Here is a 14,728-nt window from a genome sequence, read left to right as displayed (position 1 = left end):
CCCCTAGAGGGCCCCCCGTACCGCATTTTTAGGGTACTTGAGGGGCCCCTGGGGGGCCCCCGAAAGCCCTTGAAGCTGCTGGGGCCCCCATGGCCCTCTTGGGGGCCCCTGGGGCCCCCCTGGGGGCCCCCATGGACCCAAAAGGCCCCCTGGGGGCCCCATGAGATTTCCTGGTGGTCTTTGGGGGCCCCTTGGGGGCCCCCAGAGGCCTCTTGGGGGCCCCCATGGACCCAAGGGGACCCCTGGAGGCTCCTGGGGACTTCCGGGAGGCCCCCAAATACCCCTTTGGGGCCCCCGAGGACCCGCGGGGGGCCCCCAGGGGGCCTCCCAGGGGGCCCCCCGGGGGGCCCCCCAGGGGCCCCCGGGCTGTGGGGGGCCCCCCGGCTGGGGCTGTCTTTGAGGAGGAGGCAAATGCGTCTCAAGAAGAGTTCATTCTGAAAAAAAACAGAAAATAAATAAATAAATAAATAAATGAATAAATAAATAAACTTTAATTGCATTTATTTATTTATTTATTTATTTATCTATCTATTTATTTTTGAAGACAGAATTTATATATACTTGCTCTTGGGACCCTGGTGTCGCCCTAGGGGACTCAGCAGCAGCAACAGCAGCAGCAGCAGCAGCAGCAGCAGCATTGGCGCGATGGCTTTTGCGTTTTGCTGCAGCAGCAGCAGCAGCAGCAGAGCAGGTGCAGCGCGCGGCAGTGGAGTGTTTGTACACCTCGTCACTGCAAGACAGAAAACGAAAATTCCAAAATTCAAAATTTAATCAAACAAGCAGCAGCAGCAGCAGCAGTAGCAGCAGCTACTGAACAGTTGGGGTTTAGGGTTTAGGGTTTAGGGTTTGATAGACCCAAAGACCTACACTAAATTTGTTTCTTGCTTTTCCTTTTCAATATAAGTCAAAGAGCAGCAGCAGCAGCTGCTGCTGCTGCTCTTTGACCCCCGCAGGGGCCCCCAGGGGGCCCCCCCAGGGGCCCCCTGGGGATGCCCCCAGGGCCCCCAGGGGGCCCCCCCAGGGCCCCCTTCAGAATGAGGCGAACCTATGTGGGGCCCCCAGCAGGGGCCCTCTGAGTGCAGGGGGCCCCTGGGGGGCCCCCCAGGGGAGCCCCCCAAATAAAAGGGTCTGGAGGCCCTCAGGGGGGCCCCTAAGTCTGAACTTGAGGGGCCCCCTAGGGGGCCCCCAGGGGGGCCCCCCAGGGGGCCCCCCAAAGGACTTACTGGAGGCAGAAAGAGGGGGGCCCCCCATGGGGGCCCCTCATTTTGGGGGTCTGGGGGTTTACCTGAATTGCATGCACTTGCTGCAGCTCGTGGTATATCCAATAGCTGCTGCTGCTGCTGCTGCTGCTGCTGCTGTTTTATTTTGTAGCAGGAGATGCACCTGGTTGCTGCAGCAGCTGTGGCCGCTCCGAGCGACTGCTTGCTGCAGCAGCAGCGGCAGCTGTTGCAGCTGCTGCTGCTGCTGCTGCTGTAAGTAGCGGCGGGACATCTGCATGCATCTACTTTTAAATATTTTTTTCTTTGTTTTTTTCTTTTGCTGCTTCTGTCTAGTCGCTGCTGGGTCCCTGGGGGCCCCTCAAGGCTCAAGGGGAGCCAACGTTGCTGCAGTTGCCTGCTGCTGCTGCTGCTGCAGCGACGCCTGCTGCTGCTGCTGCTGCTGCTGCTGCTGCTGCAGCAGCAGCAGGGGCTGCACAGGCCCTGCAGCTGCTCAGCAGCAGCAGCAAAAGGGCTCAGATAATCCTTCCATGGTGCTTCTTTTTCTTTTTCTTTTCTTTCTTTTTTCTCTTTTCTTTTTTTTTGTTTTTCTTCTTCAGGAGGTGCTGTTATGAAACAGCTTTGCTGCTGCAGCGGGCTGCAGCGTACTATCAGCTCAGCAGCAGGAGCAGCAGCAGCTGCAGCAGCTGCAGCTGCAGCAGCGGCAGCGGTAGCAGAAGCAACCCTACGCGTATCGCCTGCTGCTCCTGTGCCTCCGCGTGCCGCTGTTGCAGCAGCAGCAGCAGCAGCAGCAGCAGCAGGCTCAAGGTCTCTTAAGGCCAAACGTGGAGGGGCCTTCTGTGCTGCTGCTGCTGCTGCTGCTGCTTCATACTTTGTAAGAGACACGGGACCCCCACTGGTGGGCTGCGGCCGGTGAGGGTTGCCTGTTTGATTTGCTGCTGCTGCTGCTGCTGATGCTGCTGCTGATGCTGCTTCTGCTGCCTCCGCTGGGGCTGTTGATGCTGCAGTTGAGGGCGTCATTCTGCTGCTGCTGCTGCTGCTGCTGCTGCTGCTGCTGCTGCTGCTGCTCCTAGTGGTTCCCGGCCCCGGCACCTGCTGCTGCTGCTTCTGTTGCTGTTGATGCTGCTGCTGCTGCTTTTTCTGCGCACGGGAGGTTGACTTCAGCAGCAGCAGCAGCTGCTGCAGTTGCTGCTGCTGCTGCAGCAGCTCCAGGGGGCCCCTGAGGCCCCTGTGGGGCCCCCTGCTGCCTTGAGGAGACAAAAGGGCCCCCAAAAGGCTTTTTTCTTCTTTTTGTTTTTCTTTTTTTTCCTTTTTGTGCTTCTGTTCTGAAGAAAAAAGAAATTTAACCCGAGCACGAATAGACTCCAGCAGCAGCAGCAGCAGCAGCAGCAGCAGCAGCAAAAGCAGCAGCAGCACAGCGAGCAGCAGCAGCAGAAACCGGCGCAGCAGCCGCGGCAGCAGCAGCAGCAGCGGCAGCAGCGGAGCGAGCAGCAGCGACGGCCGCATGGCCGGCTGCAGCAATAAGAAGTGTAGCAGTCTTTGCTTCGGCAGCAGCTGCGCAGCAGCTGCTGCTGCTGCAGCTCATGCTCCAGTTGACTTTACTTTGCTGCTTCGCAACTATAAGCAGCAATGCCAGCAGCAGCAGCAGCATCAGCTATAGCAGCAGCAGTAACGGCAGCAGCAACAGCAGCAGCAGCTAATCCGTGTTACCATCTTTTTCACTGAAGGATATATGTGCAACTGCAGCAGCAGCAGCAGCAGCAGCAGCTGAAGGATCTATCAGCTCTTCCGTCTCCACATATTCCGGGGCCCCCCGGGGGGCCCCCTTAGCCTCGCTTGATGCTGCTGCTGCTGCTGGGGGATGTGGGGCCCCCTGATCCTTGCTGCTGCTGCTGCTGCTGTTGCTGTTGCTGCTGCTGCTGCTGCTGCATGTTGCTGCTGCGGCTTCAGGTGTTTGGCTTGCCCGCAACAGTGAAGCTTTTGCTGCTTCAGGGGAAGAGCTGCTGCTTCTGCGGCTACCATCTGCTGCTGCTGCTGCCGCTGTGGCCTCCTTACACTCCTGCCGCTGCTGCTGCTGCTGCTGCTGCTGCTGCAATGTTGCTGCTGCTGCTTGAGCCCCCTCACAAGATTTAGAAGCGGCTTGCTGCAGCGCTGCAGAAGGCAAGGCGGCAGAAGGTGGGGACTTTCTGGGGGCCCCCCTGGGGGCCCCAGGGGGCCCCCTAGAGGGGCCCTTTAGGGTATCGGGGGGCCCCCTAGGGGCCCCCTTTGGGGGCCCCTTTGGGGGCCCCCTAAGCACTTCACGGGGCCCCCTAACAGCTGCCTTTTGAGGCCCTTTAGAAGACCCATTTAGGGGCCCCTGTGGGGCCTCAGGGGGCCCCCTGAGAGTCTCTTTTAGGGTACTGGGGGGTCCCCTGGGGGGCCCCCTTGGGGCCTCTGGGGGTCCCTTGGGGGCCCCCGGGGGGCCCCCAGGGGGCCCCCCAGGGGCCCCCTGCAAAAAAGCAAAAGCCATGCAAGTGGCAGGAGACTTGTTGATTTCATTTTGAGTTTTGCTCTTTGGAGTAGCAGCAGCATCAGCAGCTAATGCTGCTGCTGCTGCTGCTGGTGTGCTGCCGCTGCTGCTGCTGATGCTGCTGCTGCTTTTGCTGCTGCTGCTGTTGCTGCTGCTGCTGTTGCGGGGGACAGGGCTCCTTGTGCGTGGCAGCAGCAGTGGAGATCCCCACTGCTGCTGTCCCCTGCTCGAAACCACAGAAGCAGCAGCCGCAGCAGCAGCAGGAACTTGCTGCTGCTCCTGCTGCTGCTGCTGTTGCTGCTCTTTGGGGGACATTCCGCATGCATCTGCTGCAGCAAGCTGCTGCGGGTCACCCGCTAATAGCTGTCTGTACACCTGGGGGGCTTTTGATGTGCCCCAGGGGGGCGCCAGTAGTGCTGCAGAGGCTGCAGCATCAGCAGCAGCAGCAGCATCAGCAGCAGCAGCATCAGCAGCAGCAGCAGGGTGCCCCCAGCTGAGCAGCTCAACTAGCTGCTCATCAGAAGCAACAGAAAGGAAAAAAGGAACATTTAAAGTTTCCTTTTGGGTCTCTGTGTCTCCTTGGGAAGCAGCTAGACCCAAAGACAAGCTTTGCTGCAGCCACGGGGGAGTGAGGGGCCCCATGCTGCAGCAGCAGCAGCAGCAGCAGCGGCAGCAGCAGCAGCAAGAGTTAAGTGCCAGCGACGACAAAGTCAACCAAAGTCGCTGCTGCAGCAGTAGCAGGAGCAGCAGCAGCAGCGACAGCTGCAGCAACAGCCGTAGCCGCTGCAGCAACAACAGCAGTAACGGCTATAGCAGCAGCAGCAGCAGCAGCAGATATAATTGTGCAAGAAAAGAGGGAGCAGAATGCAGCAGGGTAGCACCAGCAGTCCCGGAGGGGCCTCAGCGAGTTTGAAGGGTTTAAAGGGAAGAAATACAGGAAATAAAAGGAAAAAATGAATTAAATAAATTAAATAATATTTAAATTCTAATTTTAGTGTGAATAAAACGCGAATTTGTTCTGCTGCTGCAGCAGCAGCAGCAACAGCAGCACCACCCCTCAGCGTAGGCGCTCCCGGGCGGCTCGCAGGCGGCCGAGAGGCTCAAATGGAGCTTTTTTTGGAGTTAAAGGGCCAAAAAAGACAAAAACTTTGTTTCGAAATGTTAAATTTAATTAATTTTGTGGTTTTAAACTCCAAAATCGACTCCAAAGCCCCCGAATTAGCCGGTGGTCAGGGGGGTCACCTGCTGCAGCCAGACCGCTGCCGCCTCTTCCGCAGTTTCCAAAAACGATTTTGCTGCGGACTTGTTCGCTTTTTTAGTTCTTTTTGTTTCTTTATTTATTTTTATTTATTTTTACTTTTTATTTCCATTTTTGTTTTATTTCGCCACTTTTCATTTCTTTCTGAGCGCCAGACCGAGACGCACACTCCCTGTGCGACGGGCAACCGCGTAGCCACAGCAGCAGCAGCAGCAGCGGAAGCAGCAGCAGCAGCTGCTGCTACAGCAGAAGCAGCAGCAGCAGCAGCTGCTGCTGCTGCTGCTGCAGCAACAGCAGCTAAAGCAGCACGGAATGAAGTGTGGCCTCAAACCAAGAAACAGGCGACTCTATCGATAGCCGCCTTGGTTGCCTCGTACACTGGCCCTGACTGTTGCTGTTGCTGCTGCTGCTGCTGTTGCTGCTCTTCCAAACGCTGCTGCTGCTGCTGTTGCTGCTGCTTCTGCAGCAGCAAGAAAAGACACAGCTTGCTGCCAGCACTTCCTCAGAATCTACGCGGAAGCAACTTTCTATATTAATCTAAAAATATAATTTTTTCTTTTTATTTTATTTTAAATAAATATTTGCTGCTTTTACGCAGCAGACAGTTCATCAAGAAGAAACAAAACGCAGAAGGAAAGCCTCACGGGCCCCCAACTGCAGGCCTAGGGTTTAGGGTTTAGGGTTTAGGGTTTACGGTTTAGGGGTTGAGACAGAGTTGCTGACGCCTTTCTAAAAGAAAAGAAAATGATTTACTTCATTTTGCTGCTGCTGCTGCTGCTGCTTCTGCTTTTCTGGATTTCTTTGTCCCTTAGGTTTCAGTTTGAAGACCAAGAAAGAAAAGCTGCAGCTAAGAGCTGCTGCTGCTGCTGCTGCTGCTGCTGCTGCAAGTGCCGCTGCTGCTGCTGGCGTCTCCCTTGCTGCAGCAGCAGAACAGGTGCGGCGGGGCGTTTGCTGCTGCTGCTGCAGCAGCCCCTTGAGGGCGAATATTTATTTAATTTTTGTCATTTGTTTAATTATTTAATTTGGATTTATTAATTTTAATTTAATTCCTTTTAATTATTTTAATTTGTTTTATTTGCTTCACAAAAGAACAGCAAATGCCACCATCATATATCCCGTCGAAAGCATCCCAATGATGCAGAGGCCAACAATCAACTTGTTAAAGAAACCCATCTTTGCTGCTGCTGCTGCTGCTGCTGCTGTGGTTGCTGCTGCTGTTGTCGTTGTGTTGCTGCTGCCGTTCCCGTTGCGGCCTTTGGCGCCGACGCTGCTGCTGCTGCTGCTGCTGCTGCTGCTCCCTCCCGTGACCCAGCCGCCACCCCGCTGCCGCTGCCGCCGCTGCTGCTGCTGCTGCTGCTGCTGCTGCTTATTCTCTGAGACAAACCACAGTGGAGATCACCAGCAAGTAGCAGGCCATGCTAACTGAACCGCAGAGGAAGAAGAGCTCGACTGGCCCGAACATGATTGGAGGAAAAGAAAAAGAAAAAGAAAATTGAAATTAAAAATTCTTTTTAAATTCAAATTCCCCCTTTTAAACTCTTAAGTGCAAGTGGAAGTGCTGCAGCACGGCGGACTGCTGCGGCTCGCGTGACAGCAGCAGCAGCAGCACCAGCAACGCCTCTTCGTTTCTGCTGCTCCGAGGACTTGGCCCCATAAAGGACTTATTTTGCAAATCTTTTGATATTTAATTCTTTAATTCAGTAAAAAATAAGAAAAAATGCAGACTTTTGCCAGGGAAAACGCCCCGCTGCTCGTGTGCGGTAGTACTAGCTGGCCCCGCAGCAGCAGCAGCAGCAGCAGCAGCAGCAGCTGCTGCTGCTTTTCAGCACCAAGTGCAAATCCCGCCAAACTGAAGTAATATAAATCAAAAAGCATTAAATAAAGACGAAAAGAAAAGGAAATAAACAAAAATGAACGCCAGAAAGGCCATTTTTGAACATCTTCTGTTGGCGGTTAAAGGAAGCGCTGGAACCAATGGTGTACGTACACCGCAGCAGTTTCGCCGCTGTTGAGGGGGGAAATGTTTAAATAAATAAATAAATTAAAATAATTAAATGCTTTATTATTTAAAACTCATTAAACTTCAATTTTAATGTATATTTGCCCACAGATCGAGCATTTGCGCTCACTCTCCAGAGGCCTCAAAAGGCATGCATGAGGATCTTGAAATATCTCCCTGTCCATTCCTTTATTTGCATTTTTATTTCATTTATATTCTTCTAAACTTTTCATTTAATTTATAATTCAAATGTTTTAATTTAAATCCAAACTTGAATATCCAAACACAGTGTTCAGGCGACACCACTGCTGCTGCTGCTGCTGCTGCTGCTCAGGCAGCAGCCACATATATTGAAACTTTGAATTTTTTAATTTCAAATTTATAATTAAAATTGTATTTTCTTATTTTTCTTATTTCCTTATTTGCTGCTGCGTTGCAGTGAGCTTTGCTGCAGCAGCTGCAGCAAATGAGTTTTTGTCTTCTTTTATTTTGCAAAATGAAAATCAAAATTGTTTGGGGCTGCATGCACCCGGGGTGTACAGGCAGTCAGTCAGTTTAAGCCAAACTGAACCCAAACAAGAGCGGCAGCAGCAGCCGCTGCTGTTGCTGCTGCTGCATTGGCTGCTGCTGCTTGTTCTGCTGCTGCTGCTGCACCTGAGGCGGCTGTTGCTGCTGTCGGTGCTGCTACTGCTGCTGCTGCCTCTGCTGTGGCTGCTGCTGCTCTTGCTATTGCTGCTTCTGCGGCAGCTCTCGCGTGTGTTGCTGCTGCAGCAGCACTCTTCTCCTGAATTGGGCAAATTCGAATTTGTGGACTTATTGAATTAATTTGATTTCATTTATTATTTGTTTTCTTTTTCTTTTTCTTCTTTGGATCTCCTTTAAAGACAATCGGCCCAAAAGCAATTTGCTCTACAAAGCGGCGGTAATTAAAAGAATTCAATTCGCTGCATGCAGCAAGTGAAATAAACTTGTTAATCTCTTCCAAACTCAAACCACCCTGCTGCTGCTGCTGCTGCTGCTGTTGCTGTTGCTGCTGCTGTTGTTGTTGTTGTTGTTGTTGCTGCTGCTGCTGCTGCTGCTGCTGAGACTGCTGCAGCAGCTGGCGCAGCAAGTCTATGGGAATGTAGCCGCTGCTGTCTCTGTCGAAAATTCGGAAAGCAGCAAAAAGTTCTTCTTTCTCTTGTTTGTAGCTGCATGCATCCTAAAGGCAAAAATAAAATGAAATAAAATGAAAATAAAATATAATAATAATAATAATAATAATGATGATGTAATAAAATAAAATAAAATAAAATAAAGTAAAAATACAATAATAATAATAATAATAATATTAATACTAATAATAGTGATGATGAAATAAAATAAAATAAGATAAAAATAAAATAATAATAACAATAATAATAATAATGTAATTTAAGACGAAAAACGAATTTAAATGAATTAAACAATTAAAATAGTTGAAGAAAATAAAATTAATAAAAAATTAAAAAAAATAGGATGAAGAAATAAATTAAACTCGTCGAAATGGAGTTAGACAAAAATGCAGTTTAATTACCGTCAATATTTAAAAATAAAATTAAAATAAATTAAAATAAATTAAATTAAAAAATGAAATAAAATAAATTGAAATAAATTAAAATAAATTGAAATAAATTAAAATAAATTGAAATAAATTAAAGATAAATGAAGATGAATTAATGTAAATGGAAATAAATAGGAGTAGATGCTAGTAAATGGAATAAAATGCAAATAAAAATAAATCAAAAGAAATGAATTAAAATAAAAAGAAATAAATCATATTAAGATAAAATTAATAAAATTAAAAACAAAAACAAATAAAATGAAAAGCGAAAAAGATTTGAATTTTATTTTTACAAATTTTCTCTTGTTATTTTAAAAACTAAACTGGTGCTTCGTTAAGACAAATAAATAATTTAATTAAACATTCAATTAAAATGGAATTAAATATTTAATTTAAATAAAATTAAATAATTAATTATAAAAATGAATTAGATATTTAATTTTATTTAATTAAATATTTACTTATAAAAAAGAATTAAATATTTAAATTTTAATAAATTATTATTCCCATTTGAATTTCAAATTCAATTTTGCAATTTTCTATTTTTCCACTTTCCCCGTTATTTTCGTTTCTCCTTTTTTTCATTTTGGCATTTATTTGAATTTAAATTTACTTTAAATTAATGAAATTTCTGCAATTTTAAATTCTTTTAATCATTTATTTATTTATTTTGTTTGTTTATTTATTTATATATTTATTTATTTATTTATTTATTTATTTATTTATTTATTTATTTATTTATTTATTTATTTATTTCAACAAATTGTTTTGTCTTCTTTTTGAATTTGAATTTCTTGAACTTGTTGCTTGCTTTTGAATATTTCATCTTTTTGCAATTGGTGAAATCGGCAGTTGAAATTTATTCGTTTTTTGCATTTTTGAAGTTCTTTTTATTATTTTAGTTTTATCGTGAATTTATTTCGTTTTATTTTTGAATTTGAATTCTTAATTTCGAGTTTTCTTCGACTTTTCGCAGGTTGATGAAAACAATTCATCTTTTTGCCGTTTCACGCGTCACTTGGTGCAACTTTTTGCGAATTTTCCGTTTTCAAAAGAATAATTGAATAAACTTTTCTCTTTTTTGATTTATTTATTCGAAATAAATCAAAATCGACAAAAAGTTTATTCAATTCCTTTTTGAATTCCATTTCAGCTCCAGTTGTTCAGGTCCGGCGATCTGGCCTTTGGCCGGTCACTTCGGCACCCCGCGGCCTCTAATTGGACTTTTTGCAATTCTTTGAAGATTTAAATTAAATTAAAACATTTAAAAGAAATTAAAAACACTTTAAGAGAAACTGCGGAGGTAAAACTGCGAAAACTTCCTTCAGAAGTTTCCATTTTCGGGGTTTCGTGCAGGATCGACCAGGCTCACTGGCTGCGCGAGTGGATTTCAACTTTTCAAACATGAATTTCTCGATTAATTAAATTAAATTTTTTTTTAATTTCAAATTTTGTTTTTAATTTTAATTTGTTTTCGTTCTCGCCTCTGCTATTTCAAAAACCGCCGCTTTCCCCAGCTTCCCCGCCGCGCCCGCATCCGCCGCATCCAGCAGCGAGTCGATTGCTTCTTGAGTGACATCTTTCCTGAAAAAAGGAAATAAAGCAATTTAATAAATTAAATAATCAAACAAATTAAACAAATTAAATTAAATTAAATTAAATAATTCATTTAAATTCAAATTGATGGAAACAGGGGCTTTCTGCTGCTCCGCCAAACTCTAATTCTGCATTTTCTGCTACCTTGGGGTTAAAAAAACCCCTTTTTGTGGTTTAACCCCTAAACCCCTTTTTAGGGACTATTGAAGTGGGTTTGCTTCAAACTGGAAGCAAATGTGAACTCTCCCCGGCGAGCCACTCTTGCACTGAGGCTTTCTTATGCTTGTAAATCCTAAACCCTAAACCCTAAACCCTAGACCCTAAACCCTAAGCCCTAAACCCTAAACCCTACTCCAAGAGGCGTGCATGGAGCAGTAGAGACCCCAAACGCTTCCTTAGAGCTGAGCCCAAACCCTAGACCCTAAACCCTAGCTTTAAACGTGAAGGAGCAGAACCGGAAGCGTTTCTCAGTTTTCAGTTTTATTCCAATTTATTTTTAGAACTTTAATTAATTAAATTTAATTTATTTATATTTTTATTTTGAAGTAATAGTTGTATTTGTTTGCCTATTTTTGCATATTGCAATCAAACAACTATACTTTGATCTTTTAATTATGTTTCCTCGCCCTGCCAAACCCTAAACCCTAAACCCTAAACCCTAGAACCTAAACCCTAGACCCTAAACACTAAACCCCAAACCCCAGACCGGTACCCTGGACCCATAAACCCTAAAACATGCACGCTAAACCCCAGCCCCTAAACTCTGAACCCTCCATTCGAAACCCTAAACCCTAAACCCTAAACCCTAAGCCCTAAACCCTAAACCCTGAAGCGTGTTTTTTTTCATTTTTCGAAATTTTTTCAATATCCAGAAGGTGACGAATAACGTAAAACCCTTTTAATTAGTTAATCAAATAAATAAACAAATAAATAAACAAATAAATAAACAAATAAATAAATAAATAAATAAATACTTTATTTTTTAATTTAATTTTGTCTTTACCTCAAATCCACCAGCAGCGCCGTGACTGCGTCGTTGCTGATTTCGGTCTTCTCCGCAAATAAACTTTCTATTTTTTCTTTCTATAAATAAATAAAAAAATAAAAAAAAAATAAATAAATAAATAAATAAATAGTAGTGAATTAATTAAAGTAAAATTTATCGATATGTTCGGCTGTTTGTTGCTGCTGCTGCTGCTGCTGCTCCTGCTGCTGCTGCTGCTGCTGCTGCTGCTGTAGCACCATTTGCTGTTTTAAGTTCTCTTTCAGCAATTTGAATTATTTCTTTAATTCATTCTTGATTGATATTTTTATTTTTATTTTTAATTTATTTTAAATTTATTTTAAATCTATTTAATTTCGTTTTTATTGTATTACTTTTTGTTTTATAATCTCACTTGCTCATTTGTCAGCGCCGAAGACGCCTCCTTTTCTGCTGCCTTTGCCTCCATCTTGAACCCCAAACCCTAAACCCTGAACCCTAAACCCTAAACCCTAAACCCTAAACCCTAAACCCTAAGCCCTAAACCCTAAGCCTGGGATGCCCCTAAATGGAATCGTTTTAATGTTTTCTTTGTTCCTTTGATTCTCCTCTGAGAGGAAAAGCGAATGGAGAAAAATCCGAATAACCAAATTGTATTATTAAATAATAAAAATGCAGCAGTAGCAGCAGCAGCAGCAGCTGCTGCTGCTGCAGCCACAGCAGCAGCAGCAGCAGCTGCAGCAGCTGCAGCAGCAGGGTAAACTCGGTGGGCCCCGTAGATCAAAACAAATGGTATAAAGTGCAAAAAAATAAATTAATTTGTATTTTTAATTTTTTTTTTTAATTATTTAGTTTATTAAAGGATTTATTTCCTCCGCAGTTTGGGGCTTCCAGGGCCGCGGGCAGCCAAAGACCAACTTCGAGCGCCACATTATCAGCAGCAAAATGCAACAAAATGGACAAATAAATGCACAAATAAATAAATAATTAAATCAAAATTAAATAAATAATTAAAATAGATAACTTTATAAACAAATAAATAAATAAATGAAAGAATTTGTACCCCAGATTTGCTCACAAACTCCCAGGTGACCCCAGCGCTGCAGCCGCTGTCATGATTTGACTGTAAGCGAAGAAAATGAAAATACATAAATAAATAAATAAACAAATACATAAATAAATAAATAATAAATAACTTAAAAATAAATAAATAAATAAATACAATTATTTTTTTCACAAATAAAAGGATCAACTCGCGTTGGCTGCTAGACCTGATCCCAGCGCATGTGTTAAAACCCCAAACTAGGGTTTAGGGTCTAAATTGAGGGCCTGATGACAGACGCCAAGGGTTTAGGGTTTTGGGTTTGGCATTTAGGGTTTACGGTCTAGGGGCTAAAGGCAAGACCCTAAACCGTTGCCTGTGTGGCGACTCTGTGTGGTGAAGTCCTAAACCCTAGCAGCCCAAACCCTAAACCCTAGTTTGGCGTTTGTTGGTTCATGCAGTTACTAAACAAAAGTTTGGAACGCGGACAAGAAAATTTGAAAAAGGAGGTGTTAAGGAACCAAACTTTCAATCAAAAAGAGGCCACGGAAACGCCGCAAACCCTAAACCCTAAAAAAGGGTTTAGGGTTTAGGGTTTGTTTCGGGTTGAATGCCCCCCGAATCAATCCAACTTTCTATTTCTGCCTTTTCACTAAAACTCTCAGGCGCTGGCAGCAGCTCCAGCACTTTCTCTTCACTTATATCCCAAACTCCCGAACCAGGGGGGCCCCCTGTACCCATTTGGGAGCCCCCTGTACCCACTTGGGGGCCCCCTGTACCCATTTGAGGGCCCCCAGTACCCATTTGGGGGCCCCCAGTGCCCACTTGGGGGCCCCCCATTTGACCCATTTGGGGGCCCCCTGTACCCATTGGGGGGCCCCCATGACCCAGCTGGGGAAAATCTAAGCCCGGGATAGGGACCCCCTGCTGCTGTTGCTGCTGTTGCTGCTGCTGCTGCTGCTGCTGCTGCTGCTGAAAGAACTGGATATAAGGAAGCATTTTGTCTGTTGGAGACAGCAGCGGCTCTTTGCTGTCAACACAGCCCACGCGCGAGTAGGTAACACGAGTTTGCTGCTGCTGCTGCTGCTGCTCCTGCTGTTGCTGCTGCTGCTGCTGCTGCTGTGAAGGCCCTAGCAGCCAGTTCCTATACGACATAGGAGCGACAGAAACAACAGGAGCAGCAGCAGCAGCAGCAGCAGCGCCAGCAGCAGCAGGTGCTGCGTTGCTGCTGGCAGCTGCTGCATTGTTTTCTATTTTTGTTTCTTTAGTTTTATTTAATTCTTCATTTGGCTTTTCATTCCTTATCTCCTCTATCCTTTCCTTTGCCCTAGCTTCTGTTGCTGCTGCTGCTGCTGTTGCTGTTGCTGTTGCTGCTGTTGCTGCTGCTGCTGCTGGTGCATCTGTAGCTGCTGCTGCATTACTTCTTGCTGCTGTTGCTTTTGCATCTTCTGTTGCGCCTTCCCCCATTTTTCCTCCTGCCATCTCTGCGGCTCTAGCAGCAGCAGCAGCAGCAGCAGCAGCAGCACGAGGAGCTGTAGCAAGAGGAGCTGCAGCAGGAGGAGCTGCAGCAACAAGAGCTGCAGGAGGAGACGCCACAACAGTCGCAGCTGGAGTTGCCTGTGGAGCAGCAGCAGAAGGAGAAGCAGCAGCAGAAGCAGCGGCAGCTGCAGCAGCAGCAGAAGCTGCAGCAGCATCACCATCTGCAGCAGGAGGAGCCGCAGCAGCAGCAGCAGCAGGAGGCTGCTGGCCCAAGAGCATGTCTGCGCCCCAAAGCTGCTGCGCCTTGTGCTGCAGCTTGCTGAAAAATGCTGCTGCTTCCTCCTGCTGCAGCAGCAACTTTGCTGCTTGCTGCAGCAGCGGGTCCTGCAGCCAGCTTCGCACTTCTTCTTTTGAAGCTCCAGCAACTTTTTCTTCTTTCCAAAAGTTCTTTTCCAGTTTCTTTTTTGTCTTTTCTTTTTGCTGCCTCTCCGCCTCCAGGGGGCCCCACAGCAGCGGCTCCTCAGCTGCAGCAGCAGCAGCAGCAGCAGCAGCAGGGCGCGGGGCGTCCGGGGGGCCCCTGGGGGCCCCCAAGGAGCCCCCTGGGGGGGCCCTTCGCTGCGCATCTACAGGGGCCCCTGGAGGGGCCCCCAGGGGGGCCCCCAGGGGGGCCCCCGGGGGTGCCCCCAAGAAGTCCCCGGGGGGGCCCCCAATGAGGGAAAGGTCTGGGGGGCCCCCCTGGGTGTTTTCGAGTTCTTCTGCTTGGGCCCAAAGGGCCCTGAAGTGTCTTTGAGTTTCTTTTTCAAATGCTTTTGGGTTTTGCTGCACCTGCTGCAGCAAAGCCCCCACTAGCTGCGGGTCCAGCTCTCCTGCTGCAGCAGCTAAAGGGTCCACCACTGCAGCAGCAACAGAACCAAACTTGTCTCTGAAATATACTTTCTGGGGCACGGGGGGCCCCCCAGAGGGCCCCCCAGGGGGGCCCCCTAGGGGCCCCCCAAGACCCGCTGGAGCCCCCAAAGCCCCGCTAGGGGGCCCCTGGGAGCCCCCCAAAGGAGGCCCCTGGGGGC

At 47.0% G+C, this 14,728-nt stretch overlaps 2 protein-coding genes across 2 annotated transcripts in view; both read right to left on the bottom strand.

Annotated features, from left to right (window-relative positions):
• Positions 1-1,578: 1,578 nt before the first annotated feature.
• Positions 1,579-4,368, bottom strand: ETH_00026785 (uncharacterized protein; the record flags this gene model as incomplete). The annotated part of the gene is made up of 3 exons (XM_013373059.1): positions 1,579-1,700; positions 1,946-2,542; positions 2,928-4,368. The coding sequence occupies 3 exons, from the start codon at positions 4,366-4,368 to the stop codon at positions 1,579-1,581; spliced, it is 2,160 nt and encodes a 719-aa protein (XP_013228513.1).
• Positions 4,369-12,883: 8,515 nt separating this feature from the next.
• Positions 12,884-14,728, bottom strand: part of ETH_00026780 (uncharacterized protein) — a gene marked incomplete at both ends in the record, with an annotated part of 5,672 nt that continues 3,827 nt past the window's right edge. Inside the window, 2 exon segments of the mRNA XM_013373058.1 lie at positions 12,884-13,087; positions 13,107-14,557. Coding sequence (XP_013228512.1) covers positions 12,884-13,087; positions 13,107-14,557 — 1,655 coding nt within the window.

This window comes from Eimeria tenella, genomic scaffold, assembly GCF_000499545.2.
Source record: "Eimeria tenella Houghton genomic scaffold, Eth_scaff12, whole genome shotgun sequence".
NCBI lineage: Eukaryota > Apicomplexa > Conoidasida > Eucoccidiorida > Eimeriidae > Eimeria > Eimeria tenella.
This window is presented reverse-complemented; position numbering and strand designations above follow the sequence as displayed.